This window comes from Daucus carota, chromosome 7, assembly GCF_001625215.2.
Source record: "Daucus carota subsp. sativus chromosome 7, DH1 v3.0, whole genome shotgun sequence".
In the NCBI taxonomy this organism is placed as follows: Eukaryota; Viridiplantae; Streptophyta; class Magnoliopsida; order Apiales; family Apiaceae; genus Daucus; species Daucus carota.
In genome coordinates this window covers 24,871,841-24,898,070 of record NC_030387.2, presented here as the reverse complement: position 1 = coordinate 24,898,070, position 26,230 = coordinate 24,871,841, and the positions used below count along the sequence as shown (strand labels likewise).

Genomic DNA, 26,230 nt, shown 5'->3' with positions numbered 1-26,230 from the left:
GTAGATCCAAATCATGAAACTTTACAGGGAACTTCTATAAACCATAAGCAACAACTTTCATGTATAAACCATAAGCTAAATCAGAGCTTAAAGTTCTCGAAATACCTGGGCAAAACAAGGTAGGAGGCTGTGACTATGCTGAAACTGTTCTAGATTTCTTCCTTAGCTTTCTTCCTTGCTTTTTCTTCACCCGGCTCTTCTTTCTTTTCTTCCATGCCAACTGATCTGTTTTGGGGGTTTATGTATGTATAATCTTGATACTTATCTCCTGTATAAATTCATTTACTAATAGTGCGACATGTAAACTTCAAACTAGGCCAATATGACAATTCTAGTGAATTCCATAACTTTCCATGCATTTTACTCTTCTTTTTTGTTGATTCTTTAATTTATTCCAGTATTTCTTGATCTCGTTTGCGAATTCCGACGATATGATAATTCCTAATATATTATTTAGGATTTTTCCGTGAAAAATGAGCTCGTTTGGAGTCCAAATGATATTCCACCATTCTTTAGGGTCTATCAGTTAAATATTGTTCCACTAATCCCTGTCCACTCCTAATCTTGAGATTTTTCTTCCAAGTCAATATAGGAATGTTCTAGGGACTCCAAAGATCATAAATGTACTGCCCTCCTCTTCAGTATTCCTTCTAAATTTCGCTGCTTTAATTTAAAGGTCGTATTGCAGTCTGAAAATCTTGGGTATCCAGTTCCTTTATTCCTTACATTTTGACTTTCTTGAGCTTCATAAAATTTCCGAAAATTCATAAATGAGTTCCTCAATTTATTTAGATACTCTAGGATGATCCTTGACTCAATTTGGGTCTTTTCAATTTTTTTTCTTATTTTCAACTGCCTTGATTTTATAATCAAAGTTCAGAGCAAAATCTTGGAATTCTGATTATATTTCCATTCACTATTTATCCGGTCCGATAATTAATAAAGTATCTAGAAATTAGTTTGGAACTTTTATTTTTACCCCTTCATGTCATTTCTCCTTTATAGGGTCTCTTCACTATTAGCAATTTTCTCACAAATTCTTAAAGAAAAAAAATCTTCATTACATGTAAAAATTCCGAAATCTATTTTAATAAATCTAACGGGGGTGTATTCGATTGGGATTTTAATGGATTGTTTTTAGTCTATGGATTTTAATGGATTGTATGAGATTTTGATTTTGTGCGGATTCTTGATAAAATGTCGCAGAGTTGATAGGATTTAGGTACAATGCTTCAAAATCCCATTGATTTTGGTGGGATTTCAAAAAACTTAAAATACACTGAAGAATGTCACAAAATCCATCATTTTATGAAATGAAAAAAAATCAATCAGCATTTGAATACCATCAGATTTTAATGGATTTTAAACAATCCCAATTGAATACCATCGGATTTTAAAGCATAATTTAAAATCCCAATTGAATACCACCAGATTTTGTAGCATAATTTAAAATCTCAATTGAATACCTCAAGATTTTAATGGATTTCAAACAATCCCAATCGAATACCCTCGGATTTCATGAATGCAAAAAAATGCTTTAAAATCCCAATCCAATACACCCCTCTAAGAGTATTGAACATCCCTTTATTTTAGGACAAGGATGTTACAAACACCCTTGCGGGGGCAATTCTAATATCAACCTTACAACATAAAAAACAACTAAAACAACAAACTAGAATTCAACTCAAAACAACCTTCATAATCTCCATTTCTTTATAATCCCCATAGCACCCTCATATTAACACTATCCTATACACACACAATACACACAAACACATACATCAACTTATCAGCATTCAGAGAGACGCAGGGAGGAAAATAGGAAGGAGGCAGAGGTTAATTTCGAGAATAGCGACGACAATTAACGCCGACACGTGTTGATATCGGAGGACAACAGTTTGAATGATAGGCTGTTCGAGAGAAGGCGACAACGACTTTCAGAGGTCGACCGTGATAACAATAGGGGAAGAATAAGCAGTTGCGGATAGGGATCTTTGTATGGACGATAATAGAAGTTGAAACAGGGGTCACTGGAGGGCGATCGATAGAGGAGGCTGGGGCAACGTGATCGAAACAGGTGTGAATAGATCTGAAGAGTGTGAGGTGAGAGAGGGGAATAGATAAGTAATAAAGAAATGAAAAGGTGAATAAGATAAGGTAGTATATTTGTAAATAAGATTTATAAGATAGTATATTTGAAATATTTTGGAAAAGATAATATATTTGCAAATAAAATCCAAAAAGTTGTATACTTGATAAATTCCCAACTATCAACCATGATCTAACTCATACTACGATGAAAGATAATTATTTTTAATAAAATTTGACTGAAGTATGTATGTTTTACAAAACATTGATTAAAAATTTAAAATTATGTGACATCTAAATATAAGTAACACCTTTTTAAAACACATATAACATTAAAAATTTCTTTAAAAAAATTATATTAAACACAATTTATAAATATGCCATGAGCCATGTGCAAGTAAAATTTGTGTTACACATACATTGATGAAAGGCATATGTTCAGCCTATTTGTATTTAAAGAGGTACAACTCAACTCAGATAAGAAAGCTCGGTAATTAGCAAGTCATCGGAATCCGAACGAAGAACGTCAAATGATTTATGGGAATTATATGTCAGATAAATTCCAGGATGCTACTGCACACCACTGAAAGAAGTTCATTAATATGTTCAAGACTCAGTGCACAAATAATCTTTTGTGGCACGTCCAGGAGTTCAGAAGATATAAAGTTTCCATACTTTATTTCATCAGAAGATTCCATTTAATGAAGAAGTACTTACAAGACGAAGACTCGACGAACAAACCAAATTCTTATTGTTTATTTGACGAAGAATATTTGATTTAACTAGATACAGATGAACCAGACAGTACATTTGTGTATCAGTTATTCAAATTAAATATTTGAAGTCAAGCAGAAGTGGTAGTTCGTTCGTTCGACAAAGAAAGAAGAAGTTATTAAAGCTTAAAGAAGACTGGGAGCAGTTCTGCTAAAGAATGGGTGATTAAATATTTAATAGATTATTATTTCACTTCACGGATAATTATATTAATTATGTAATTTATTTATTAAATTAATTCACTCTCGAATTAATTTAATTTATGAATTTATATGATTAACTTAATTAAGTGTATAATTTTCTATTATATATATGTCAAATTACTTTATTTAATCACATAAACCATCTCAGCAAGACAATTCAGGATTGTCTTGCCGAGTGACTTCATCTAGCTTTCAAGACAATTCTTGATTGTCTGTCCGTGGATTCAACAGAAGCAGCAAGACAATTGGTGTTTGTCTTGCCGAAATGTTGATGGACTGACAAGACAATTAGTTTGTCTTGCTGTGTGTCTCACCTCTGCCAAGACAATCCATTTGTCTTGCCGATTGGTTGGAGGTATGCAAGACAATCCTGAATTGTCTTGCCGAATCTACAGATTGTCTTTCTGCCAATAGAATTGTCATACCTTCCCTTCAATTGTCTTTCTGACATGTTTAAAGCTTGGTAGACAATCTGTAATTGTCTTTCCTTGCCTTATATTGTCTTGCCCAAGCCTAGATTGTCATACCTTCTTTATATTTGTCTTTCCTAGCTTGTAATTGTCTTGTCTAGTGATTGTCTTTCATGTACAAAGCTTTGCCTATAAATATGGCTTAGTTTCTTTATTTGAAAGTGTTCATCACTTTGTAATTTAAAAGCATTTGTAAAGCTTTCAAGTTGTTCGTAACTTGCTTGTTCGTTATATCCACAGTTTGCTGTGCTTTGATAACCCGGTTGTTTTAATCACTAAATCTAGAATATACCCTGTCGAATTTATTCTACGAACTTTAGTGGACATTAAAACTGAACCATATTAATTATATAACGACTTCAAACATTGTTATATTAATTAATTATAATCTGATTAACAAGTTATATTCAATCAGATTCACTTCCGCGATAATTTGGTGTCGATTGTATTCAACCCCCTTCTACAATCGTATCTGGACCTAACAATTGAAAATGAAATATGTTGAAACTCTCGAACAAGAAAACTGTGTAAACTCAAACCAACCAAAAATTATAAAGAAAAGACTTCAAAATTTTTAAAAAAAAAAGTAAATCATTTTGGTCCCTTAAAAAAATACGAACGGAATCTAAAATATAGTTGTTCCTTGTTTAAATTAAACGACGGTGTAATTGTAAAAAAAAAAAAAAAAAAAAACAAACTATCCGGAATAATAGAATTATAGAACACATGTTTGGCACATGAAATTAAAAATATTGGTGAAGTGGAGCCCACTTACTGAGCCGCCGGAAAAGGCCATTTCTCATGATTAGTGAGCCAATAGCTCAACCGCTTTGACTTTCAAAGGACCAATCCTCCCATTTCAATTCTCATCATCGTCACCAATTTCTCCTCTTTTTTCTTCAATCTAAGGTACCCCTTTTCATTTTTTTTCTCTATTGCACAAGATTTAATCTTTCATACATCAAATCAATATACGATTCATTATATTATAATGCATATTTGTTTCTGAGTTTTGTCATATGGGCACCTCAGTTTTTATTCTCTCTTTGTAAAATCAACAACAAATAAATCTTGATTTTTATTGATTTATCTTGGGTATTGACTCATTTGATTGCAGTGTGGTATATGTTATGTTTTATTTTTGTTATGATATGAATTTGCTTAATTGATTGAAAGAAGAATTAACAAGAATATTAATTGTTGGCCAGTTGTTATATTTGTTTGATCAGAAAAGGCAAGAGGGTCACCTGATCTAGTGGTTATTAGCTCTATGCAGCTCATTTGTTGGTTGGAATTTGGAGGCTTGGGTTGAGTTTATTTCTGTTAAACAGTAGAATATTTGGATTTTTTTTTCAGAGCATCAAGCCCATATTGGTTAAATTGTTGGACTTTTTCTTTTTATGTTTGTTGTAATTTAATTAAGAATACTCCGAATTTGCTACATATTTTCTTAGTTAGGGTTGAAAATCAATTGATGTCTTCATGGGTTGAGCTCGTAAATGACTAAATTTTCTGGTTGAATTATTATGTTACGCTCCAAACTGATGTTTAGTCCCATTCCAATTCGTTATATCATTTTATTGGGATTCTGTTTTACCTGGGTCCTTTATATTGTGAAAGACATTTAGACTATCTACTTCGACAATCTAGAGACTGTAATCTTTGGCAGCATGTTTGGTGATTTAGTCCATCTAAATGCATGTTGCAGGTGATGGATAACAGCAACTAATAGAAACTTTACAAGAACAAGTGAAGGCTGATCAGTTGTTTACAGCTCGTGGTGTTTATGTGCAAGAATTAGCCCATACCTCCACATATTAATCTGGTCCTCAATGTGGCCTTTACATGTTCTCGTAAATAAGCTTTTGGGTACAGATGAACTAGATGACGAACAATCAGATGAAAATCATTGGAGCTTGGTTGAATTCTTTTCATTCAGACAGTCAGTTATGAATGGGAATTATGATACTGCGCTCTTGCCTAGATCATATTTTGTAGATGTAAGTGTTCATTTTTTTGTTGCTAGAATTGTGATTTCTAATTATTTTTCATACTATAAAGAAACTTCTACGGGGATCAAATCTCTGCAATTAATAGAACATCTCTCGCTAAAAATAAATATATGATTAAAATTAGAACTAATTCTGTAATTTACTTCCTTTAATTTCAGCCACAGTTACTCTTAACTCTGTTCTATTTTGTTTAGATTAATCGGTATATGTTTGGCTGTAGGTGCCACACATCCACCAACTACGCACATGGGATTGTGGACTCTATTGTGTTTTGATGGCATTAAGAACACTTGGTATAAAAAACTGTAATATTCAAGAACTGGATAAGTTATGCTGTACCACAAGGTATGTTCCAGTTTGTATAACTAGGCTTGATGTGTTAACCTTTGATACCTTATTTTGCTTCTTATATGATATGATATCCTGTATCTGCTGCTACAAAATGCTTGTATCTATTAAGTTCATGCTGTTTGTAAGTTTGTTTTTATGATGAACCCATTGTTCATTTTTTTTTTACGTGCATTATTGACATTATACCTTAATCTAACAACATTTATCACTTCCTTTGGTGTGGCACTGACAAAATGTCATGGTAAGCTAGCGCCTAGCTATAAGACTCGGGAAATTCAAGCTATACATAATTAGCATATAGTGTTCCCAGATATTCCAGTAGGGTCTTCACGTTACATTTATAGAAATTTAGATCAGTTTAAAGTATATCAGAGTGACCTTAATGAGAATTTTGAAAAGTGGTAAGCGATTGTGGCATGGTGATGTTTGCTGGTTCTCTGAAAAGCTGACACACACACACACACACATATCTGGACCCTCTTGTTGGTGGATAAGGCCACATATGAATTGAGCTTTAAATGAAAGCTGAAAATATGTAGTCAAATTTTACAGCCTTACCAGCTTTTAAATATGGTGCTTCATGATGATATTTAATTAATTAATTTTTGTATGAACATTTAAATGTTATGTGTTAATTGCATGGCATTTTGCTGATATACTATTAGACATCCCTTTTTAAAATTATTTGACTGTTTTATACTACATATTTACATTAGCATAAACAAACTCGTAAAAACACTTACATCTACCGGTAACACAGGATGATTATCTCTTGATTTATAATTGCAGTATTTGGACGGTTGATCTCGCATATCTGCTGCAGAAGTTTGCTGTAAATTTTTCCTACTTCACTGTAACATTGGGAGCAAATCCAAAATTTTCTGCAGAGATATTCTACAAGGTGGCTTTTGATGCTATGAACTGAGTAATCCATCTAATTGTTTACCTTTTCCTGTAGAGTTGCAGTAGTTGGGTAGTAGTTGTTTTAAGTGTTAAAATTATAAATAAATTTTTTTACTTAATGATTTTGTATGGGCGTATTATTGTGTAAGAGCCGGTGGTGTCTCTGGAGTGAGGTTAATAAAAAATTCCATTTGTTAGATATACTTTTAAACATGTTAAAATTATGGTTTTATGATTGCACGCTTTCAGACCTGGTCCGGGGGAGGGAAAGCAGGGCTACCACCTGAGTCCACACATGTTAGAGTCATAAAATTTAACCAGTTCGGACAATTTGGTACTGTAAACAAACGATAAGTCCTGTCATTTACCAAAAAAAAAAAACTATTATGTCCTGTCACTCATATGATAACACTGGGTATTCGCATAGTAATTTAGGCATGTTTATTCTGTCTCATAGCTGTAAGCTGCCACTACTTATACTTTTATCATGAGATTGATAGTACACTTAACATATTTACACACTTCTTTTGCCAAATGTACTTTTTTAGGATTTAGAGTTTATGTACCGTGATGAATTGTAAAAATTGTATCTTGTAGGAGCAATTGCCTAATGATTCTGCGCGAGTGGATACACTCTTTCAGAAAGCAATGGATGCTGGAATTAGTATAGAGGTAAAACTCCCCATATTTTATGAAGTATTCCAGTCACCTATAGTAAAAGTAAAAGAGGCTAGTCATTGATGGTTGATCTTATTTTTCTTGTTCCAAACATACGGGCTTCACCTGTGTGCAGTAGTATTTGAAGTACAGAGTATGTGTCCAGATTTTGGATTCTGCTAGATTCTTCAGAAATTTCTAATATTCATATATAACATATACTGTAATATTCAGGATGCTTTCTGGAGCCTGCAACCAAGTTCTTAAATTTGGATTCTGAAACATAAAATCTGGCCTACATAAAAAGTTGAGAAAATGGATTTACAATGGGTTATAGGCAATAGTTATGACTTGAAGTTCTTTTGTGTTCTCTTTTCATTATAATCATTTCAGACACCAATTGCATCATTCCAATCTATAATACGCTCTTTCATGTTAAAGATTCCGTTACCTTTTCCATTTAACTTAGAATTTAGTAGTAAAATGTTAAAGATTCCCGTACCTTTTCCAACCAACTTAGAATTTAGTAGTAGAATCTCCCTTCTCTTCATACTATAATTTACAATCATTTAGTTTAAACGATAGTAAACTAGTAATAAGTGGATGTAATGTAATGAGAAGATTTCTGTTTTGACAGTGTTTGTCTGAAGTTATCAATCTTTCCCATGCATTGTTTTTTAGCCCAAGATCTGACAGGCCTAGACTAATATATCAACTTGATCCAGTCTCTCTTGTTTCCTCTCTAGTCTCTCTATCATTTCATGCATCCACGACTCTTTCTAAAATAATGTCTCGCGTCTTCCACTTCTCGGTCCTCTTTTTTCTTGCCTTCTAAATTTTATATTTCCAGAGCACAGATCGTGATAACAAACACTGACTGTTATGTTTTTTGAATGGAAAATAAATCGTTTTAAACATAGGCTCGATTATTAGCGGATATCAGAGGCAGCCGTACTTACTTTTCTGTCATCCTACTGCTGCAGTTCACTCATTTTAAACCTTGTGTATTTGTTACACTTCTCACATTCTAAATGCACATTCTGTTTTATACAGTGCAGGTCAATCAGTGGAGAACAACTCTCTCTTTTAATATTGTCAGGAAAGTATATAGCAATTGCATTGGTTGACCAATACACATTAAGGTGCCAACATAAATTACTTCTATTTTCTTAGTATACATGACCGGTTTATTTTCTTTTCATATAAAATCTACGGTAGATCTGTTAGTCATTGCATAATATCTACTGTTGTCTACAAATAGTATCTTAATCTTCACTAGTAGCTACCATTGTCTTTTACAGTCGGTCATGGCTAGAAGATTGTTGTGTCTCAAGCTTGTGCAATGGCAGCTTTAGTTACACTGGTAAGTTGTGTTATATCTCCAGGTATTGGATCATAATGTTTAGATATACTTCAGTGTCGATTTTAATATGGCTGAACATTGTTTCAACTTGACCTATAAATATGCGGTCGAGCTATTTTGTAACTGTTACTTGTTTTCAATATAATACATGTCTGATGAAAAATTATTTTATTGAATTACAGTTCATTTTGTTAAAACTAATCCAACTATTTTCCCTTGTTATTTATGTATTTGTCACAATTGTTCATGTGCAAATTTATTACTTCTAATTACTAAAGGAAAAATTGATGACTTCAACAGGTCATTATGTCGTAATATCTGGCTATGATGCTGTAAGAGATGAGTTTGAGATTCGAGATCCAGCTAGTTCGAGGTATTCATACTATCTGGTCTTCGTAAATGTTATAACTAGCTATACTGTGTTCAGCCATGTTTAGACAGTAGCTTCCTTATAAGTGTAACTGTAAGTGGATGGCTGGAGCTCCTAATACCAAGAGAATTAGTCTAAATGGTATAGTTTACTCAAATAAACAGAAATTAGACCATATGCATCTTAGTCTCTGTTTTGGCTTGTTTAAATTCTCATTATTATTTGGATATCTCCATATGCATGTTTCCCTGGTAATAGCTTTATATAAATGAACGTGCTTGTGGCTAATATTAAAAACTAACATATGCTTTCTTGTTTTGTTGCATGCCTCTACTCTTGACTTCACTTATTTTGATACCAAATGGCAACTTCGCTTTTTTGTCGACCTTAAAAATTTTGTAAAAATATCTTTATGTGTTATAGGGATATTTATTAGCTATATATGGAGTGCAGATTTCGATCTATACAAACTTAAAAGACAAGTGGCTTCACGCCTTAACCTGTAGGTATATATTTAGACTAGGTAGTACATTATGAATTTTGGGTGGGTATTTTGTAGTTCAATGAACTGCTAAACTAGAGTTTATAAGAGTTCATTTTTTACAGATTATAGATGTTAGTACCAACATATTTAACAGAAATATTGTATCTAAGGTATCGAGTACTGATTAAATCTGTTTCAGCTGCATGTTTAATAGTATGAACATATAATAACTGTCACTAGTATGTAGCTTAAGGCCTTGTGATAATTGCATAAACTTAACAATCATTTTCAGGAAACTTGAGCGGATCACATCAAGATGTCTGGAAAAAGCCCGCAAATCGTTTGGTACTGATGAGGATCTGCTACTGGTAATGTATCTGTACTCGTTATCACCAATCTATGTATTCAGATAGGTCTAATCAGTGGTCACCAATGTCTAAGTGATATCTGCAGATTGTCAGGATACCCTTGCTCCTACTAGAGGTTATTCCTTGTCCTTAATACCAAAGGTCGAGGGTTTAAGCCTCATGGAGGCAAATGTGTGCGTGACTATTCAAATTTCTTGTAATTGACCTTACCCAAAAAATAATTAGTAAGTGGAAAGTGAAGGAAGTGAAATTAGAAAGGTTATATATATAGAGGGAAACTACTTTCATTTTACGGGCTTTCAAGTTGGATTGAAATCATATATTTATCGTTGATTTTCAGTTGCATTTTTTTTTAATTTCAGAAAATATCATTTAAATGGTACGAGTATATTTGTACCATTAACCTCTTGTAATTTTCTCCCATTCCCTTGCATCCCACTTTTGTAGTGCAATTACTGGGTGGAAAGCATATAAAATTTACATCTTTACCCTTGCTTTTCTCCATAAAAAAAAATCAGAAGCGGGAGATGGAATGCAAAATATTTTAATTTACCTCCCTATTCATATGCGTTATTTTTGATTTTAAAACCCCTCGTGCATATAGTGTAAAATAGTAGTTCCCATGCACATGGTAGCACTCCATGTTGATACGTGGTCTCAACATTTAAATCTAATTAGCAAATAAATACATTTTAAAATTTTCACCCAGAAACATAGGAAACGCAGAGGTATAACTTCTGTTATTTTCTCTACACTTTTCTTCTCCCAATACAGAAGCAAGTCAAAAGTTTATAAAAAAGGGAGGTGATATTTCTCTGTTCTGATTATGCTAGGAAGATGTTTAATTAAAGACTCTGCTAACTGTCAGTTTTTCTATAATAATTTGATGTGCAGATATCCTTGGCAAAGCCAAAGAATCAGTAATAGCCCAGAAATGAAGCGTCTCTTCTTCAAAGTATCAGTAATTCTCATCCCCTTGTATGAACCTGCTTGTTGCATCAGTGGCACATTATATGGTTCATTTTCTGCTGTCATCTATACGTGTAACAGGATCTTAATGACCAGTTGTCTTGCATAGGAGTCGCAATGTGGTATATAAGTACGGATCACAATACATATGTGCTTTTTGCATATATTCATGTCAGAATAGTTAAATGAAGCAAATAAATATAGACAGTGTGGTTACAGAAGCAAATAATTCTTGTTTGCAGTCGGAATTTTACATCTAGGAAATTCTGCTCACCTCAAGTTTACTTTGACCTTCTTAGATTCCCCAAATTTATTTTCTTTTAAACTTCCATGGTCGACAAACACACTGGTTTTGTTCATTTGAATTAATTGTTGAATGAGTGATATGAAACAATCATCGATTTAGGTATGTGAATGTAGTTGGGTTTAGAAATGACTAGAACTGATTTAAATTTCTTGTTAAACACGGGTATGTAATGTATCTAAATATGATGTTACTGCTCTGTTTGGTTGGATTAATACCCTTGCGCCCTTTAAGAATGATTGGATTATGGTAGTTAACAGGTACCGTAAAAGTTTGCAGACCAAGAGGATATGATATCCGGGAGTTTAATTGTACTTGTCTTTTTACCCGCGTCAAGCACGGCGGGTATATAGTTCGTAATTTAATTATTATTAAAATTTTAAAATCATTTTATTAATATTTTAGTATTAATGAGCTGAATTTAAATTAAATTATATTAATCAATTGATTATACTTTTTCAGGAAAATTTAGTTTTTACAATTTATTATTAATTTATAAATATTTTCTTGTTATTAATATGTGATAATTTATTATTCAAATAAATATTTTCCTGTTATTAATATGTGATAACTTATTATTCAATTGATTTTAAATTAAAAAATTTCATATTTCGTATGTCTTCATATGTATGAAAAAAAATATTAGTTAGAAGGGATTATGTAATAGTTAGTGTTTGTATTGAAACAGAATACGCCAGAGGTGAAAAAGAGTTAGACGAAGATTCTCGTTGATTTTATCATTTTATGACTTAATTTCTTAGATAATTTCTCAAAAATTTATTAACTTTTTGTTTAAAAATAAAAATGACTTTAAAATGTAGTTTGAACTCGGACTGCCCGGTCTATAAACAACCCGGTAGGAACCCATAACAAAGTCACATGACCGTAGAAAAAATAAGAAGATTTATTGCTTAAACGTGGGGACATGGTGCCCAGATTTGACCAGGAGAGTTTAGCCAGTAGGCATGTGACTCTCTTCTTGTAACTTGTAGTTGTCCTGCATGTTCCTTGTTGCTCATACTGCCTGCGTGAACTCTTTAATTAGAACATGAATAAAGAGTCAAATTAGCATGTACCGTTCTTTATTATTTGGCGCTTTGATTTTTAGCATATTTTTAAATGTTTTGACCGAATAATAAAAATTATTATTTTTGATTAAATTTTTTTGTGAAATAAAATTTTGATTATATAATTTTATTCAGAAAAAAAATAATTTAAAAAACAATATTTTTAATTACCCGGTCAAAAGACATAAACTATGTGTCAAAAGTTAAAGCGTCAAATAATAAAAATAGAGGGTCCGTATTGTATTTTGAAGCGAAGGAGTCGCTATTATATAAATTATTATTATAGATAAATTAATTATTATATAATATTAATTATAAATCAACATTACTTTCTCGTGCATTATTATTCTAAATAAATACTCCCTCCGTCCCAATGTTATATAAATTAATGTGTAGAAAGATTGCACATCATTTATTACCATATGAATTGATATATTCTATTTTAACAATCTAAAATATTAATAACATACTATTTTTAAATTATAGCAAACCAATATAGCCAATACCACTGAAGCAAAATTTCTTACAGGTTTAACAGGTTTTACATAATATATTACAGGTCTTATTTAGCCAACGATTATAACTAATGTCGTTGAAGATGCTTTAATAATTTTTATATTATTATAAAATGAACGATAGTTATACCGAAAGTGTATTCTGTAGTCTTTTTTTTTTTTTTTTTTTTGACGGATGTATTCTGTAGTCGATACATGCAAAAGTATGGACACTGTAGATTTTGAGTTGAAATTTAGAAAGACGAGAATCGAAAGTGACATGTCTGCTCGGCGGGAAAAACAAACAGGAGTACAATAAAAAATGGAGTAGATAGTAGGAAAAGACAGGACACTGATACCCCAGTACTCTTATAAGTTTTCTTCTTCTACAGTTGTACGGGGTCACTCTCAGATCTGGTGAATAATCAATCACTTATATATATACTCCTTGAGTCTCATAATAAGAGTCGTTTTAATTTTTTTCACCTAATTTGAGGTGTAAAAAAAATATATTTCTACATATTATTTTTAAAACTTTTCAAATCTATTATACATTTAATAGAACAACTTTGATCAATTTAATTCAATATGACTAAATTACCCTTTATTCAAAATGCATATTTTTATATAGAGAGGTCGTTATTGACTTTTAACATCAACATATTTATTAGACATTAATGTCTAATCATTAATATACATTAAATTACTTCATATTTACTTCATATTTACACATCTATTATCTATTATATACTCCCTCCGTCCATCAGGTTCTTTATGTTACATCTTGACACGTATTTTAAGACTCTTATAAAATATACTTATATTATATTATTTTCTTAGAAAAAAATCCTGAAAAAAAGTTTGAAATTTAAACTTTTATTGAAAAAAGAAAAAATTTAAAATACATTATCGAACTATACTTTACGAGAGTCTCATAATGCGTGCAAACAGTGTACGTAAACTTCCTGGCGGGACGGAGGGAGTATCTAATAGAGCAACTGCGAGTAATTTAATTCGAAGACTAAACTAACCTTGCTCACTATACATGTGTTAATATATATAAAGGTTATTATGGACTTTTAATATTAACTTATTTATTATGCATTAATCTCTATTCATTAATATACATTAATAAGTTTATAATCAAAACTCCGATGCAAATATGTATATTATATGATGTATATTATATATATAATTATGATTTAATAAATAAATAAATATTTATGATTTAATAATAAATAAATAAATATACAGTGTTATAAAAACACTGAATCAGAAAATCGGCGATTAATTAAAATGATTAATTGGATCATTATTCAGAATTAAATTTATTTTATATATGTAAAATAATAAATATTTGGCCTGATTTTCAACCAATTAATCCAAATTTTGTCCAATTAGCCATCGATTTTAACTGAATTTTGCCAAATTCTATTATATATCTAATACAACAATAATAAGTAATTTACTCCCTCCGTCACCCTCATTTATTTACATTGGGGGACGGGGGCTTGGCACGCATTCTAATACTCTCGTAAAACGTAGTTCGATAAATTATTTTGAACTTTTTTTTCTTCTGAATAAAAATTTAAAAAATTACAAAAATAAGTCATAGAACTATATTTTATATGCGTCTTAAAATGCGTGTCGAGCAGTGTAAAAAAACTGTAAAGAAATGAGAGGGACAGAGGGAGTAATTCAAAGAGACTAATTTGTCCTTACTCACCATAAATATTAACATGATCATTATTTGGAATTAATTTAATAATCATCGATTTAACCGAATTTTACTGAATCAGATTAAAAATCCGTTTGATTATCGATTAATCAGTCGATCGACCGATTTTTAAAATATTTAATTATTATGATTTAAAAATATTATAAATATATATATATATATATATTAGAATAATTAAAAATATAATATATAACTATATGACAGAGACTCTAATTCAGCAAGAATCTCTTTTTTTTTTTATTAAATTTCAAATAATTTTAAGTGGGTAGTAATTTAATTCTATAATAAAATTTTAAATAATGTATATTTTTTATATTCATATTTTTAATAAATATCATAATAGCGAGGATATGTGTACATATAGACATCATATAATATGACTTAAAATATAAATAAATATACAATCTAAATTACTTTTATAATATAAATAATCTCAATTTAAAAAAGATTAATATATATTAAAAAATAATTTAAAACAGCCCGTGCTTTGCACGGGTAAAAAAGCTAGTCAATATACTTATATAAAGGAGAAGCGAGGGGCGTGTAGGTGGCGCCTCTCACATCGCTCCGTTTTATTTTTTTAATTTTCTGAAATTTTTGGATGAAAAATATCAAAAATTAGAACTACTTTTTTTAGTTTCGGGTATATTAATTTTCTGAAATTTTTGGATGAAAAATATCAAAAATTAGAACTACTTTTTTTAGTTTCGGGTATATTAGAAGCAAGTTTCAGAATCTGATTTTGTTTCAGATTATTTATGGAATATAGTAGCTTGAAAATTTTAATCTGATTTTGTTTCAGATTATTCAACTATGGGAAAGACAGATTATTTATGGAATATAGTAGCTTTAAAATCAATTTTAATCTGATTTTGTTCAGATTATTTAATTATGGGAAAGAGTAGCAAACAAGTCTCTCTCCACCTATAAATACCCGTATAGATCGTAGGATTTTGGATCATCTAAACACAACCTCCTCTCTCAATACCACAAACCTACCTGATAGTTCTCTGACTCGATTTTTAAAGGAGAAGCGAGGGGCGTGTATGTGGCGCCTCTCACATCGCTCCGTTATATTTTTTAATTTTTTGAAATTTTTGGATGAAAAATATCAAAAATTAGAAATAACTTTCTCTTGCTCGATTTTTAACTCGGAGGTGTCGTTCTTCTGCAACGATAAGTGAAGGCTGTTACAGTAAAGGTTGTTGCAAGCAAATGTAGTTATAGACCGTTATATTGGAGGCGACAAATCCAAACACGGGAGAAGAATATAATCTTGACAGGATATTGATGGTTGATGTCAATAAATTAACTATTAATGATGTATGTTTGTTGGTTATTCTTTTATAATATTTGTTTTGTTCATCGGACATGTTTGTTGTTGTTAATTTTTATATTATTTACTTTGTATACATGAAAAAATTATTCATGCATTATCTGTTTGCTCCGTTCAAGCAACTTTTAAGAGGGTAGTTATATTTAAGTTAAATGTTTTTGTGCACAATCAATCTAAAAAAATTGGAGGAAGGTGACAATGTAAGAATATGATTACTTTTCTAAAAAAACAAATAAAATTAAGATTCGGCATGCTTTAAATTGTCAATTACGTGTATAAATTTATTTTTATTTTTTCACCATGAATTATAGTCCAATTTTGCAATTTTATATATTAGTATTTGTATTACATCAAGATTTTTATAATATAAATTTATTTTATCCTACAAATATTAACTTGAAACATTAATATACTTTTTATAGACAGTCATAAAATCATTTTATTCTACAAATATTAATATTGGATCATTAATATAATTTTTATAGACCGCCGCAACGCGCGGATTCTCAACTAGTTAAGTATAAAAAGGCAAAACGACTCTTATTATAAAACATAAAGATAAAGAGTAGTAAGTATAAAATAAAGTGATTCTCGGTTATTAATGGTAGGGAGTCGAGACACTGTTTCTCAATTATCGAAACTAGGATTAAAAACTATATTCTTTTTTATTTATCAAAAAAAAAACTATATTCTTTTTTATTTCAAAAAAACCTATATTCTTCAATAACCTTTTCTATGCGAATTAAAAAGTAAAATTTTAAACACAATTGATAACTTTACCGTCGAATGGTGGTAAAATACGGAGTAGTTAATCGTGCAAGCACTATTGACCGTCAAAAAATATGGACCATGAACATATAAATAAAAGGGGATGGGATGAATATTTAGGGTTGACTTCGAAGTGCATAAAAATATTGGAATATTAATGTATAGAATTGAATAAAATATAATTTATTTATTTAAATTTAACTTTTTTTTTGTTTTATGATATTTATCAACATTCGACAAACTGCAAATTATGTTCTATTATACAAACATTGTAATTAAAGTGTCAAACAATTACTTATAAATCAGAAGACACTATTATCTGCAATATAACTAATTTGTGGAATAACAATTTTAATACTTGTTAAAATTAAAAAATGTTATTGATGAAGTGATATTTACGCTTAAAGTTGAAAGATATTTTATTATGTATTATGGAGATAATTTCTTATCAATACAGATATTCCACATGTTGATCATAATTATCTAATCCGGTTATATACACACGTAAATATTTTACGAACTAAAAGTTCGGGATTAATTTCTCGACCAATTTGACAATTTCTGGTTATTGATTGTTGAATAACTAAATTGATTAAATTTATGATTATCTGATTAATTATTTAATTAATTGTTTTGTTGATTCTAAATTAATGTCTTTATCAATTATGTGTGGATTACATTTTTTACAACTTAGCTAAATCTTACATATAATGTAATAAAATAAATTTTAACTGGTTTTCTTGGTAAAGATAAATAATTAATTACTCATTCGTCTCATGGCGTAGTATATATACGGAGTGGGCATCCAAATTCAGAAAAAAAAATGTTATTAAATAGAAAAATAGGTAAAGTGATAGAAACAACTAATATGTGATGTTTGAAGTGAACATAACTAAAAATAATAATGAAATTTATATTATAAAATTTTACTATTTTTGTGATTGAATGAGTCGTTTCAAAAATAAATTATACTTAGAAATGAATATGACATAGACAATACAGTTTAATGCCATGCAAGCGTCATTTAATTAAATTATCCCGTTGAGGATGCATATTACACTCGAGCACTTATTTGCCAAAAGAAATGTAAGGTCGGGACTCTATCCAATCCAGATCAGTCAAGGAGTGGCGGTAGATTTTGATAGGAAAATAAAATTAAAATAACCGCCGTTTGAAGTAAAAAAGAGATAAGGACAAAGAAAAAGGATTAGTGGGTGTAGAGTAGTCTCTACAAAAGGACAGGGATGGCGAGTAAATCGTAAAAGCGTGCGGCGTTTGCAGTCACTTGTGATGCTGTCTGCTACAACAGAGATTCAGATTCTGTACACCATCTTCTCCTTACCTCTCTTTACTACCCGGTTGGTTAATTCATCACTTCCGCACAAAGTCACACCCCTGAATTATACTGCCATATTACCTCTTTCTGTCCCATTTATTTGTATATAATTTTTTTTACGTCACATCAGTTGTATACATATCAAAAATAGTAAATTTTTATAATATAAAATAACATTATACCAACTATTTTATTCCACTATCTCCATTCTATAATAATATCAACATTATTACACTCATTATTTTCCTCAACTATTTCAAATCTATTATTAAATATAATGGGTCCCATCACTATGCTCATTTTTCACCTAACTTTACTAATTTTTTACAATTTTCTTGATTTCTGTGTCACAGCCATTTGTATACAAATGACCGGGACGGAGGGAGTATATGTTGAAAGGCGACGTGACGCGTTTAAAGGTATAATTTTACAATTTACTCATAAGATTTTTTTGAAAAATATATTTAATATCAAAAAAATTGATTTATATATTTTATAATAATATTAATTGTGTCCCAAATAGTGAGGAAAAATTATGTGAAAACTTAAGTCGACAAAAGATATCAACTTCATCGCATGTAGATAAAAAAACAAACCAAATGAGACAAATGATTCCTCAACGAGGGAGTTTATTGAAAAAAAATAAAAAGATAAAATAAACAAAAGAGTTTAGGGCTCCCTACAGGTGAAAATCGATAAAAACCCCTCAATCAAGAAGATAGCTACTTCAAAAATAGAGAGAGAGGAAGAAGGGTAACACGAATATTAAAATGTTAGTTGAATACGTTGAATTAAGTGAAACAACTTAAGCATAATGTTAAAAGGGTTAATTATCAAACTCATTACTCATGTCGACAAATGATATCAAATTCATCACTGATTTTCACGGGATCTCACTTGGCTCACCGAACTAATTTGATAGTGTCAAAAACATCATTGTCGTTAACTTAACTAACAATATCATATACGGAGTGACAGCAGAATAGATGCCAAAAAATGATTGCCAGAGCGACGGAATAGATGGCAAATAGCCAATTATTTGTTATTTTTTATGGGATGTTTGTAAGTACTAAACAAGGACATGGACAAATATTTGTATCTTTTCCCCAAAACCAGTATATTTATCTTAATTATATATTAGGAAATAAATGAAAGGAGCGCAACAAAATTTTTCAATACCTAAACAAGAGACTAAAATTATTTTGGATAAATTATTTTCTGGATAATTTGCTTAGCTTAACTATGTAGTTAAAATATTCCTCTTGTTCAATATTTATCCAAAATAAATCATCCAAAACAAATTTTGGTGGATAATTACTTAACTACTCCTGGATAATTTATTTTGTGGATAATTTACATGGCTTAACTATATAGTTAAGATAATTTATTTCTCGTATTAATTATGTTTGAACTTTATCGGATGTGAAATTTTAATCTCTTGTTCAAGTATTGAAATATTTTGTTGTATCTTTCTCATTAATTTTCAAATACATATTAAGATAAATATATTTGTTTTGGGAAAAAAATACAAATATTTTTCCATGTTCGCTCCGTTAGTCATTTTTTGTCATTTATACTGCTCAGCCGAGACTCCGTCTATGATTTCGTTAGTTAACGGCAACGATGTTTTTATACCGTCAAATCAATTTAGTGAATCAAGTGATCCCGCGAAGGTCGGTGATAAAATTAATGCTCTCTCCGTTCCATTTTAGTTGTCACATTGGGTTTGTGCCGGTCAAATTGACTAAAATTTGATTGAAATATAATAATATTTTATCAATTGACAAAATAAAAAAAATATGTTATCGAAAATAACTTTTAATCTACTTTAAGATGTAATTATCAGTTTTTTTAAAATAATGAGCAAGTGACTTATAATCTTTGATCAAAATATAGTCAATTTGACCAACAAAAATGGAAAAATGACAACTAATATGAGAGGAAAGAGTATTTTTTGTCAATTTTGATTGAATTTGACAATTAACCCGACGATAAAAATCAAATCAAGGCAGTTGAACATTATCCACTCTTGTGAGAAATTTTCTTCCTCTGCTCCGTGGGACCCGCAAAACGCAGTATGGGGAGGACTTTATTAAACCATCATCACCCAGTAGCAAACAGACAGTCACTCCATCTTCTTCTCCTCCCATTACACACTCTCTCTCCAATTTTTCAAATCTCCCCCTTCTCCCTGTCTTGTTTTTCAAACAAAAGCTATAAAAAAATGGAGAAAAATAGTTATCACCAAGCAGGATATCCGCTACTACCTTCGGAGTTGCTCACCGACCACAACCACAACCAGAGTCTGCAAGCTTCAGACAATCACCAGCTCCCAACTGAGTTTCCCTACGACTTTGCCTCCTTTACTTGCCCTCCACACGACAACCAGGAGGACGATTTCTTCACCGGCTTAACTCGCCAGTTCGCCCTCTCCACTCTCCTTGACTCTAACAAACTCCAGTATCCCGCTGTTACTGCTTCTCAGGTATCTCTCTCTCTCTCTCCCCCTCCCTCTCTCTCTCTCCCATTTAGTTCTTATTTTGACGGGGTGTTGGATATGTTTCAGGCCGGGAAGAAGTGGAGGTTGTCTAGCTCACCACAGTCAGTACTAGGTCCGGTTTTTAGCAATGGCAGCCCAACTGGGCCTCTCCACGGCCCCTCTTCCCCAACTGGTCCGTTCTCTTCAACTGATTACTCCTGGGATCTTATCCATGAAGCCGCAGGCCAAGTCAACACACATAGCCAGTTAAAGAACCAACAGGCCCTCAGAACACAAAGCGCCCTTCTCCGCACCGCGAATAGCTTCCCTCCCCATCGCTCTTCAAGTTCCCACCAATGTTACTTCGTTGACAACCATGTAAGCATATCAAGTGCACATACGAATATCTCTATGTTTAGTCCCATCTATGCTATTCACGGCCTTGCTTTTCTGTTGTTTTACAGCTTAAGAGCCACTGTGATTCCATTTGGGAATGGACAGAAGCCTGTCAAAAGGGCGGTGATGGGAATGTTGGTTGTCGTAGGCCAAATGCTAGGTCTGTGAACCCACATGGCCTGTTTAACGTAAATGGCGTTGGGGTTGACAGCAGTTTGTTTTTTCCCGGTCGCCGGAAAAACAGTCTCGGCAACGAGTGCGGCGCTTTTAAGAGGAAATGTGCTGGGACCGGCGTGTTTCTTCCTCGCAGAGGTCCTGACCCGGTTCAATCTCGGCCTAAATTTGGTAAGTCTTTTACCAGTAGTTTTAATTTAAAATTCAAATTAAAATCACAAAAGTATTTTCTTTGAAGCAAAAAAGCTTAATAAGTGGGACCCTGGTAATCTCTGTTTCTCGGGGGATGTTTGGAGTTCACAGTTGTCATCCATTATCTTGGTTACCCCAACAGGGTTCTTAAGTGCTTTATTGACTGTTGTGCCCCCCCCTACATACTTGTCTCTCTTTTACACTTTGCTCTGTTTTCTAAGCCTGTCTAGATTTTCTTGACTATTGGGAACTGTGTAATTTCGAATATCCAGCTATTTTTCTTATTTTGTTATTTCCTGTAAATTTATTTAGGGAGTTCGGCAGCTGAAGCGATGAATATTAAATACGGCGCACGCTTCGCAGAGGATGTTTTGGCTGCAGATGTCATCGCAATGCGGAGAAATGCGGTATTGGCGCAGCAGTGGCGTAACGAGGTTAAAATGATGATGGCGGCTGCAAGCTGCAAGGGAAAATGGGACACACTTCCCGAATGAGTGGTCTTACTGATGTAATGAATCATGTAGATGTAGTTGCACAAGGCAAATATATATGTAAAATAATTAATGATAATAATAATTGTAGCGTGTATGGATGGGATAAATTGAATCGGTGAAGCGTAATAAGGGGGGATCCGAGTGGTGGAATGGAATGTTTTTTTGTGGGATTGGAGTTTTGGTGTGTTTGAGCAGGCAGGGGAAATGAATGAAGGGGGGGATGGAGTGAAGTAAAAGATATGGTGATGATGATAGGTTAGGAGGTTGCTTTAGGGGGTGGAATAGTAAAAGAGAATGATGGAATGAAAGCAAATCAGGAGTAGTAATGTAGTATCTTTGGACTAGGCATAATCAGATGGTCTAGAAGCCTAGTAGCAGCAGTAGGCTGTGTTTTTTTCTAGGTGATGGCGAAGATGTAAGCTATAAAGCCATATTATAATACTACTATACTCTTTCTATCTTAGAAACAACTCTCTCTTTTTCCTGAGGTTTCTTCGTAAAATATGATTTTATTTATTTATAATGTGCACTATAGTTTCTTCAACATTGAGCTAAATAAATTGTATCCTGGAGAAGCCGTGAAACGAATTTATTTAATTTTATGTGAAGATAAATGTTATTAGAAAAAACTATATCTGAAATTTTTAAATAAAGTTTAAAGAAAGATTAGTTACATTAATTATTTTTTTAAAAGTAATTCAATAATTAAAATTAAACGGATTACGGAATTAAGCATGTAATTAGATTTTAACAATATGGAATTATGCCAATGCTCTGGGCTGGGCTGTTGGCCTTCATAATTTCATTGCTTGGTTGCAAAGTCAAAGTTATTCTTTTTCATGCTTCCAATTCTCCCGCCCACTCTGTTTCATTTCACAAAGATTTCATTCTTTTTGACAGCTGAGACCCTGAAATTGGGTGGGTGCCCGCTGTATGAGCGGTTCAATTTTCATCCAAATCCACAAGCCAGACGTCATTTTCTTAGAAAAAATGTTTGGGACTCAAATTGGTCCTCAATTTTTATTTTTTGTCATGGTTTAATTAAGGCAACTTGACCAAAAAAAAGGGAAAAAGAGAGACAAATTTCATATTTCAATGTGATATAATACTCATAATAAGAGTCGTTTCGATTTTTTACACGTAATTTGATGTGTAAAAAATACACTATCATTACATATTCTTTTTTAATTTTTTTTCTTGAATAAAAGTTTAACATCTATATTTTTATTCAGAAAAAGAAAATTTAAAAATAATATGCGTGTGATTATTATACGCCTCAAATTTTGTGTAAAGAGTCAAAACGACTCTTATTATGGAACATAAGGATTACTCTGGTAACAAGTGAGACAAACCTTTAATTAACTTACTTCTTAAATGTAAGTATCAGACAAAACAAGTATTTGTAATTTTGTTCTGATTGCTATTATCAACATCTGATCATGTGACACTATAGACAACTCAAAACTTTGTTCTGATTGCTATTATCAACATCTGATCATGTGACACTATAGACAACTCAACCATTTTATATGCACTTCCTAATACCAAGAATTCAAATGTGTTCAACCTGAATGCTTATGAATTCAATCAACTGAAATCTGAAAAAGAAAATATCAGGAGCAACAAAACTAATAAGCTGAATAGAAAGAGCAATGGAAGCACAAACACAAAGTAAAAGGATTCTATTCTTTCCATTGCCTTTACAAGGCCACATTAATCCCATGCTACAACTTGCTAATATACTTCACTCCAGGGGCTTCAATGTCACCATCATTCACACCACCTTTAACTCTCCTGATCCTTCTCATTTTCCTCATTTCAATTTTGAGTCCATTTCTGATGGTCTGTCTGCAGCTGAAGCGTCCACAAAAGATGTCATTGCTCTTTTGTCACTCCTCAATGTCAAATGTGCTGCACCGTTTCAAGAATGTTTAGCGCGATTGTTGTCTGGTGAGGAGCCTGTTGCTTGCTTGATTTCAGATGCTGTTCTGCACTTCACTTCTGAAGTTGCTAGAAGTTTTGAGCTTCCGAGGCTCGTGTTAAGGACTGGTGGAGTCTCTTCTTTCCTGGCTTTTGCTGCTTTCCCGGTTTTGCAGCAAAAGGGTTATCTACTCAATCAAGGTTATTAATTTGCTTGAAATCTTTGTATGATAAGCTGATACCTTATTGATGCTTAATTAATCTTGTCTTCATTTATTTAGATTTGCGGTTAGAAGAACTTGTTCCAGAGCTGCCACCACTACGCGTTAAAGATCTTCCTGTGATTAAGACGAGCAACCCTCAGACACTCTATCAACTAGTAGAAGGAATGGTAAAAGAAACAAAGGCTTCATCAGGGCTCATCTGGAACTCTTTTGAAGAACTTGAAAAGCCTGCATTGGCCACGCTTATGCAGGACTTTCCAATTCCAATCTTTCCAGTAGGTCCATTTCATAAATACTTCCCAGCTTCTTCAAGTAGTTTGATCCCACATGATCAGACCTGCATTTCTTGGTTAGACAAGCAAGAATCCAACTCTGTGATCTACGTCAGCTTTGGAAGCATTGCAGCAATTAGTGACATTGAGTTTCTGGAAATAGCTTGGGGTCTAGCTGATAGCAAGCACCCTTTTCTGTGGGTGATTAGGCCTGGATTGATTCGTGGATCTGATTGGATAGAATCATTGCCAGATGGTTACCTAGAGATGTTGGATGGCCGGGGTCATATTGTAAAATGGGCTCCCCAACAGGAAGTACTAGCTCATCCTGCTGTTGGAGCATTTTGGACACACAATGGATGGAACTCGACACTAGAGAGTATCTGTGAAGGGGTTCCCATGATCTGTATGCCTTGTTTTACTGATCAAATGGTGAATGCTAGGTATGTAACACATGTCTGGAAAATTGGGTTGCAGTTGGAAAATGGACTGGAAAGAACGCGTATAAAAATTGACATCAAAAGAGTTATGGTGGAGAAAGAAGGGAAAGAGATGAAAGAGAGAGCTGAACATCTGAAAGAAAAGGTCAATAAGTGTTTGCAGCAAGGTGGATCGTCGAACAAGTCTCTTGAGAGCTTGGTATGTTACATCTTATCATGTTAGATCCCAGATCTTTCACTCCTAGCTTTTAATATCTTAGGGTATTGGTTAAGACTTTTCAGTCTGCATTTCTTTCAAATATGTTTTTCTTTTTAAATCAATATCCTGATCAAAGGCGCTACCCTTAAGTTGCTTGCTGGCGTCCGACCAGAGGAGGTTTAGGCGCCTGATCTTGATTTTTACTGCACTTGTTCAATGTATGCCCTCAACTAAGTTAAGATATAGCAGATTCAGTTTTCTCAGGGTTTAGCTGCCAGGTAAATTTGAAACTTAACAATTAACATTTAGTTGTAGCTCACTTGAATCTCCACAGCCATCTTTTATTATGAAAAAAAAGTGCATAAAAATCACATAACTCTGAGGAATAAACACGAAGATAGTGATTTTACCAGTAAAATTAATAAGGCTAGACAGCAAGCTCCGGTGTCTGCAATACTTAACTTGTGCCAAAGAACCAAACATAAATATATCTGAATTTAGGCATGATGTGCATTTACATTCATCATCTTGATGTCCTTTATCAACTTGTTCAAATTATGGTGGCAGTCTCCACCTTCATTCACAGCTTTCCTGGCCAATGTAGCCATTTCCTTGGCAGATTTTGCAAACTCTTCCTTCCTCGCCCCCATAAGATTTCTAACAGCTTTTTCTATGGTAAATTTATCACAAGTATCTTTTATGTCCAATCCGAGCTTCCAAACCTCCCCAACAAATCTGCTATTGATCTGTTGATCAGTAGCATATGGCCAACAAATCATTGGTACACCTTCATATATACTTTCCAAAGTCGAGTTCCATCCACTGTGAGTCAAGAATCCACCTACTGCAGGGTGAGCTAGAACCTCTTCTTGTGGAGCCCAATTCACCGTATAACCTCTTGCCTTCATCCCCTCCTCCAGCTCTGCAGGAAACTCTTGTTCACCATCATTATCAGCCACGGAGTCTAGCCTAATCACCCACAAGAATCTGTGCCCACTATTGACCAGACCAAACCAAAATTCCATGAGCTGCTCTGTGGTTACTGTGGCAAGACTTCCAAAACTTACATATATGACCGACTTCAATGGCTGCTCATCAAGCCACTTGATGCAGTGTAACATCTGGGATTATCCGTGTAATTATTTGAATGATTAATGAATATTATATGAATATTATATAAATTTCTGTGAATTAATTGGTTCCTGTTCTATTTATTTAGTTATACATTTCTGATTAAATTTGAGGAATATCAATTTTTATATGTTCAGTACGAAATATAGTTTATTTAGATATTTTCATATCGATTTATGCATTGTCGTATGATTTTATATTTGATTTATGGATTTAATTACGTATATTACATTTAATTATTAATTATTTTGATT

General features: G+C 32.4%; 4 protein-coding genes across 5 annotated transcripts; 3 read left to right on the top strand and 1 right to left on the bottom strand.

Moving 5' to 3' along the window:
- Positions 1-4,304: 4,304 nt before the first annotated feature.
- Positions 4,305-11,302, top strand: LOC108193244 (guanylyl cyclase 1-like). The gene is made up of 10 exons (XM_064081620.1): positions 4,305-4,444; positions 5,244-5,535; positions 5,768-5,892; positions 6,688-6,799; positions 7,399-7,473; positions 8,512-8,600; positions 8,760-8,821; positions 9,122-9,194; positions 9,968-10,043; positions 10,938-11,302. The coding sequence occupies exons 2-10, from the start codon at positions 5,368-5,370 to the stop codon at positions 10,965-10,967; spliced, it is 810 nt and encodes a 269-aa protein (XP_063937690.1). The 5' UTR covers positions 4,305-4,444; positions 5,244-5,367; the 3' UTR covers positions 10,968-11,302.
- Positions 11,303-20,157: 8,855 nt separating this feature from the next.
- Positions 20,158-22,387, top strand: LOC108193930 (uncharacterized). Of its 2 annotated transcripts, none has more exons than XM_017360785.2 (4): positions 20,158-20,540; positions 20,622-20,912; positions 20,999-21,275; positions 21,609-22,387. In XM_017360785.2, the coding sequence occupies exons 1-4, from the start codon at positions 20,280-20,282 to the stop codon at positions 21,788-21,790; spliced, it is 1,011 nt and encodes a 336-aa protein (XP_017216274.1). In that variant the 5' UTR covers positions 20,158-20,279; the 3' UTR covers positions 21,791-22,387. The 2 variants fall into 2 exon arrangements, with proteins under 2 accessions (XP_017216274.1, XP_063936790.1); XM_064080720.1 differs by having other exon boundaries at positions 20,999-21,279; positions 21,613-22,387.
- Positions 22,388-23,372: 985 nt separating this feature from the next.
- LOC108195878 (7-deoxyloganetic acid glucosyltransferase) lies at positions 23,373-25,985 on the bottom strand. Its single transcript, XM_064080718.1, has one exon. It carries the CDS (start codon positions 25,964-25,966, stop codon positions 25,343-25,345), a length of 624 nt encoding a protein of 207 aa, XP_063936788.1. The 5' UTR covers positions 25,967-25,985; the 3' UTR covers positions 23,373-25,342.
- Positions 23,443-25,108, top strand: LOC108195876 (UDP-glycosyltransferase 76B1). Its single transcript, XM_017362881.2, has 2 exons — positions 23,443-23,911; positions 23,992-25,108. Exons 1-2 carry the CDS (start codon positions 23,443-23,445, stop codon positions 24,867-24,869), a joined length of 1,347 nt encoding a protein of 448 aa, XP_017218370.1. The 3' UTR covers positions 24,870-25,108.
- Positions 25,986-26,230: the final 245 nt, after the last annotated feature.

Bases quoted from the DNA above. Each gene is read 5' to 3' on its own strand.
- LOC108193244 (XM_064081620.1), top strand. From the start codon at position 5,368: ATGTGGCCTTTACATGTTCTCGTAAATAAGCTTTTGGGTACAGATGAA. The intron at 5,536-5,767 runs GTAAGTGTTCAT...GTTTGGCTGTAG, and splicing joins CTAGATCATATTTTGTAGAT to GTGCCACACATCCACCAACT. The intron at 8,601-8,759 runs GTGCCAACATAA...TGTCTTTTACAG, and splicing joins GTTGACCAATACACATTAAG to TCGGTCATGGCTAGAAGATT.
- LOC108193930 (XM_017360785.2), top strand. From the start codon at position 20,280: ATGGAGAAAAATAGTTATCACCAAGCAGGATATCCGCTACTACCTTCG. The intron at 20,913-20,998 runs GTAAGCATATCA...GTTGTTTTACAG, and splicing joins GTTACTTCGTTGACAACCAT to CTTAAGAGCCACTGTGATTC. The intron at 21,276-21,608 runs GTAAGTCTTTTA...AAATTTATTTAG, and splicing joins TCAATCTCGGCCTAAATTTG to GGAGTTCGGCAGCTGAAGCG.
- LOC108195876 (XM_017362881.2), top strand. From the start codon at position 23,443: ATGGAAGCACAAACACAAAGTAAAAGGATTCTATTCTTTCCATTGCCT. The intron at 23,912-23,991 runs GTTATTAATTTG...TCATTTATTTAG, and splicing joins GGGTTATCTACTCAATCAAG to ATTTGCGGTTAGAAGAACTT.
- LOC108195878 (XM_064080718.1), bottom strand. From the start codon at position 25,966: ATGTTACACTGCATCAAGTGGCTTGATGAGCAGCCATTGAAGTCGGTC.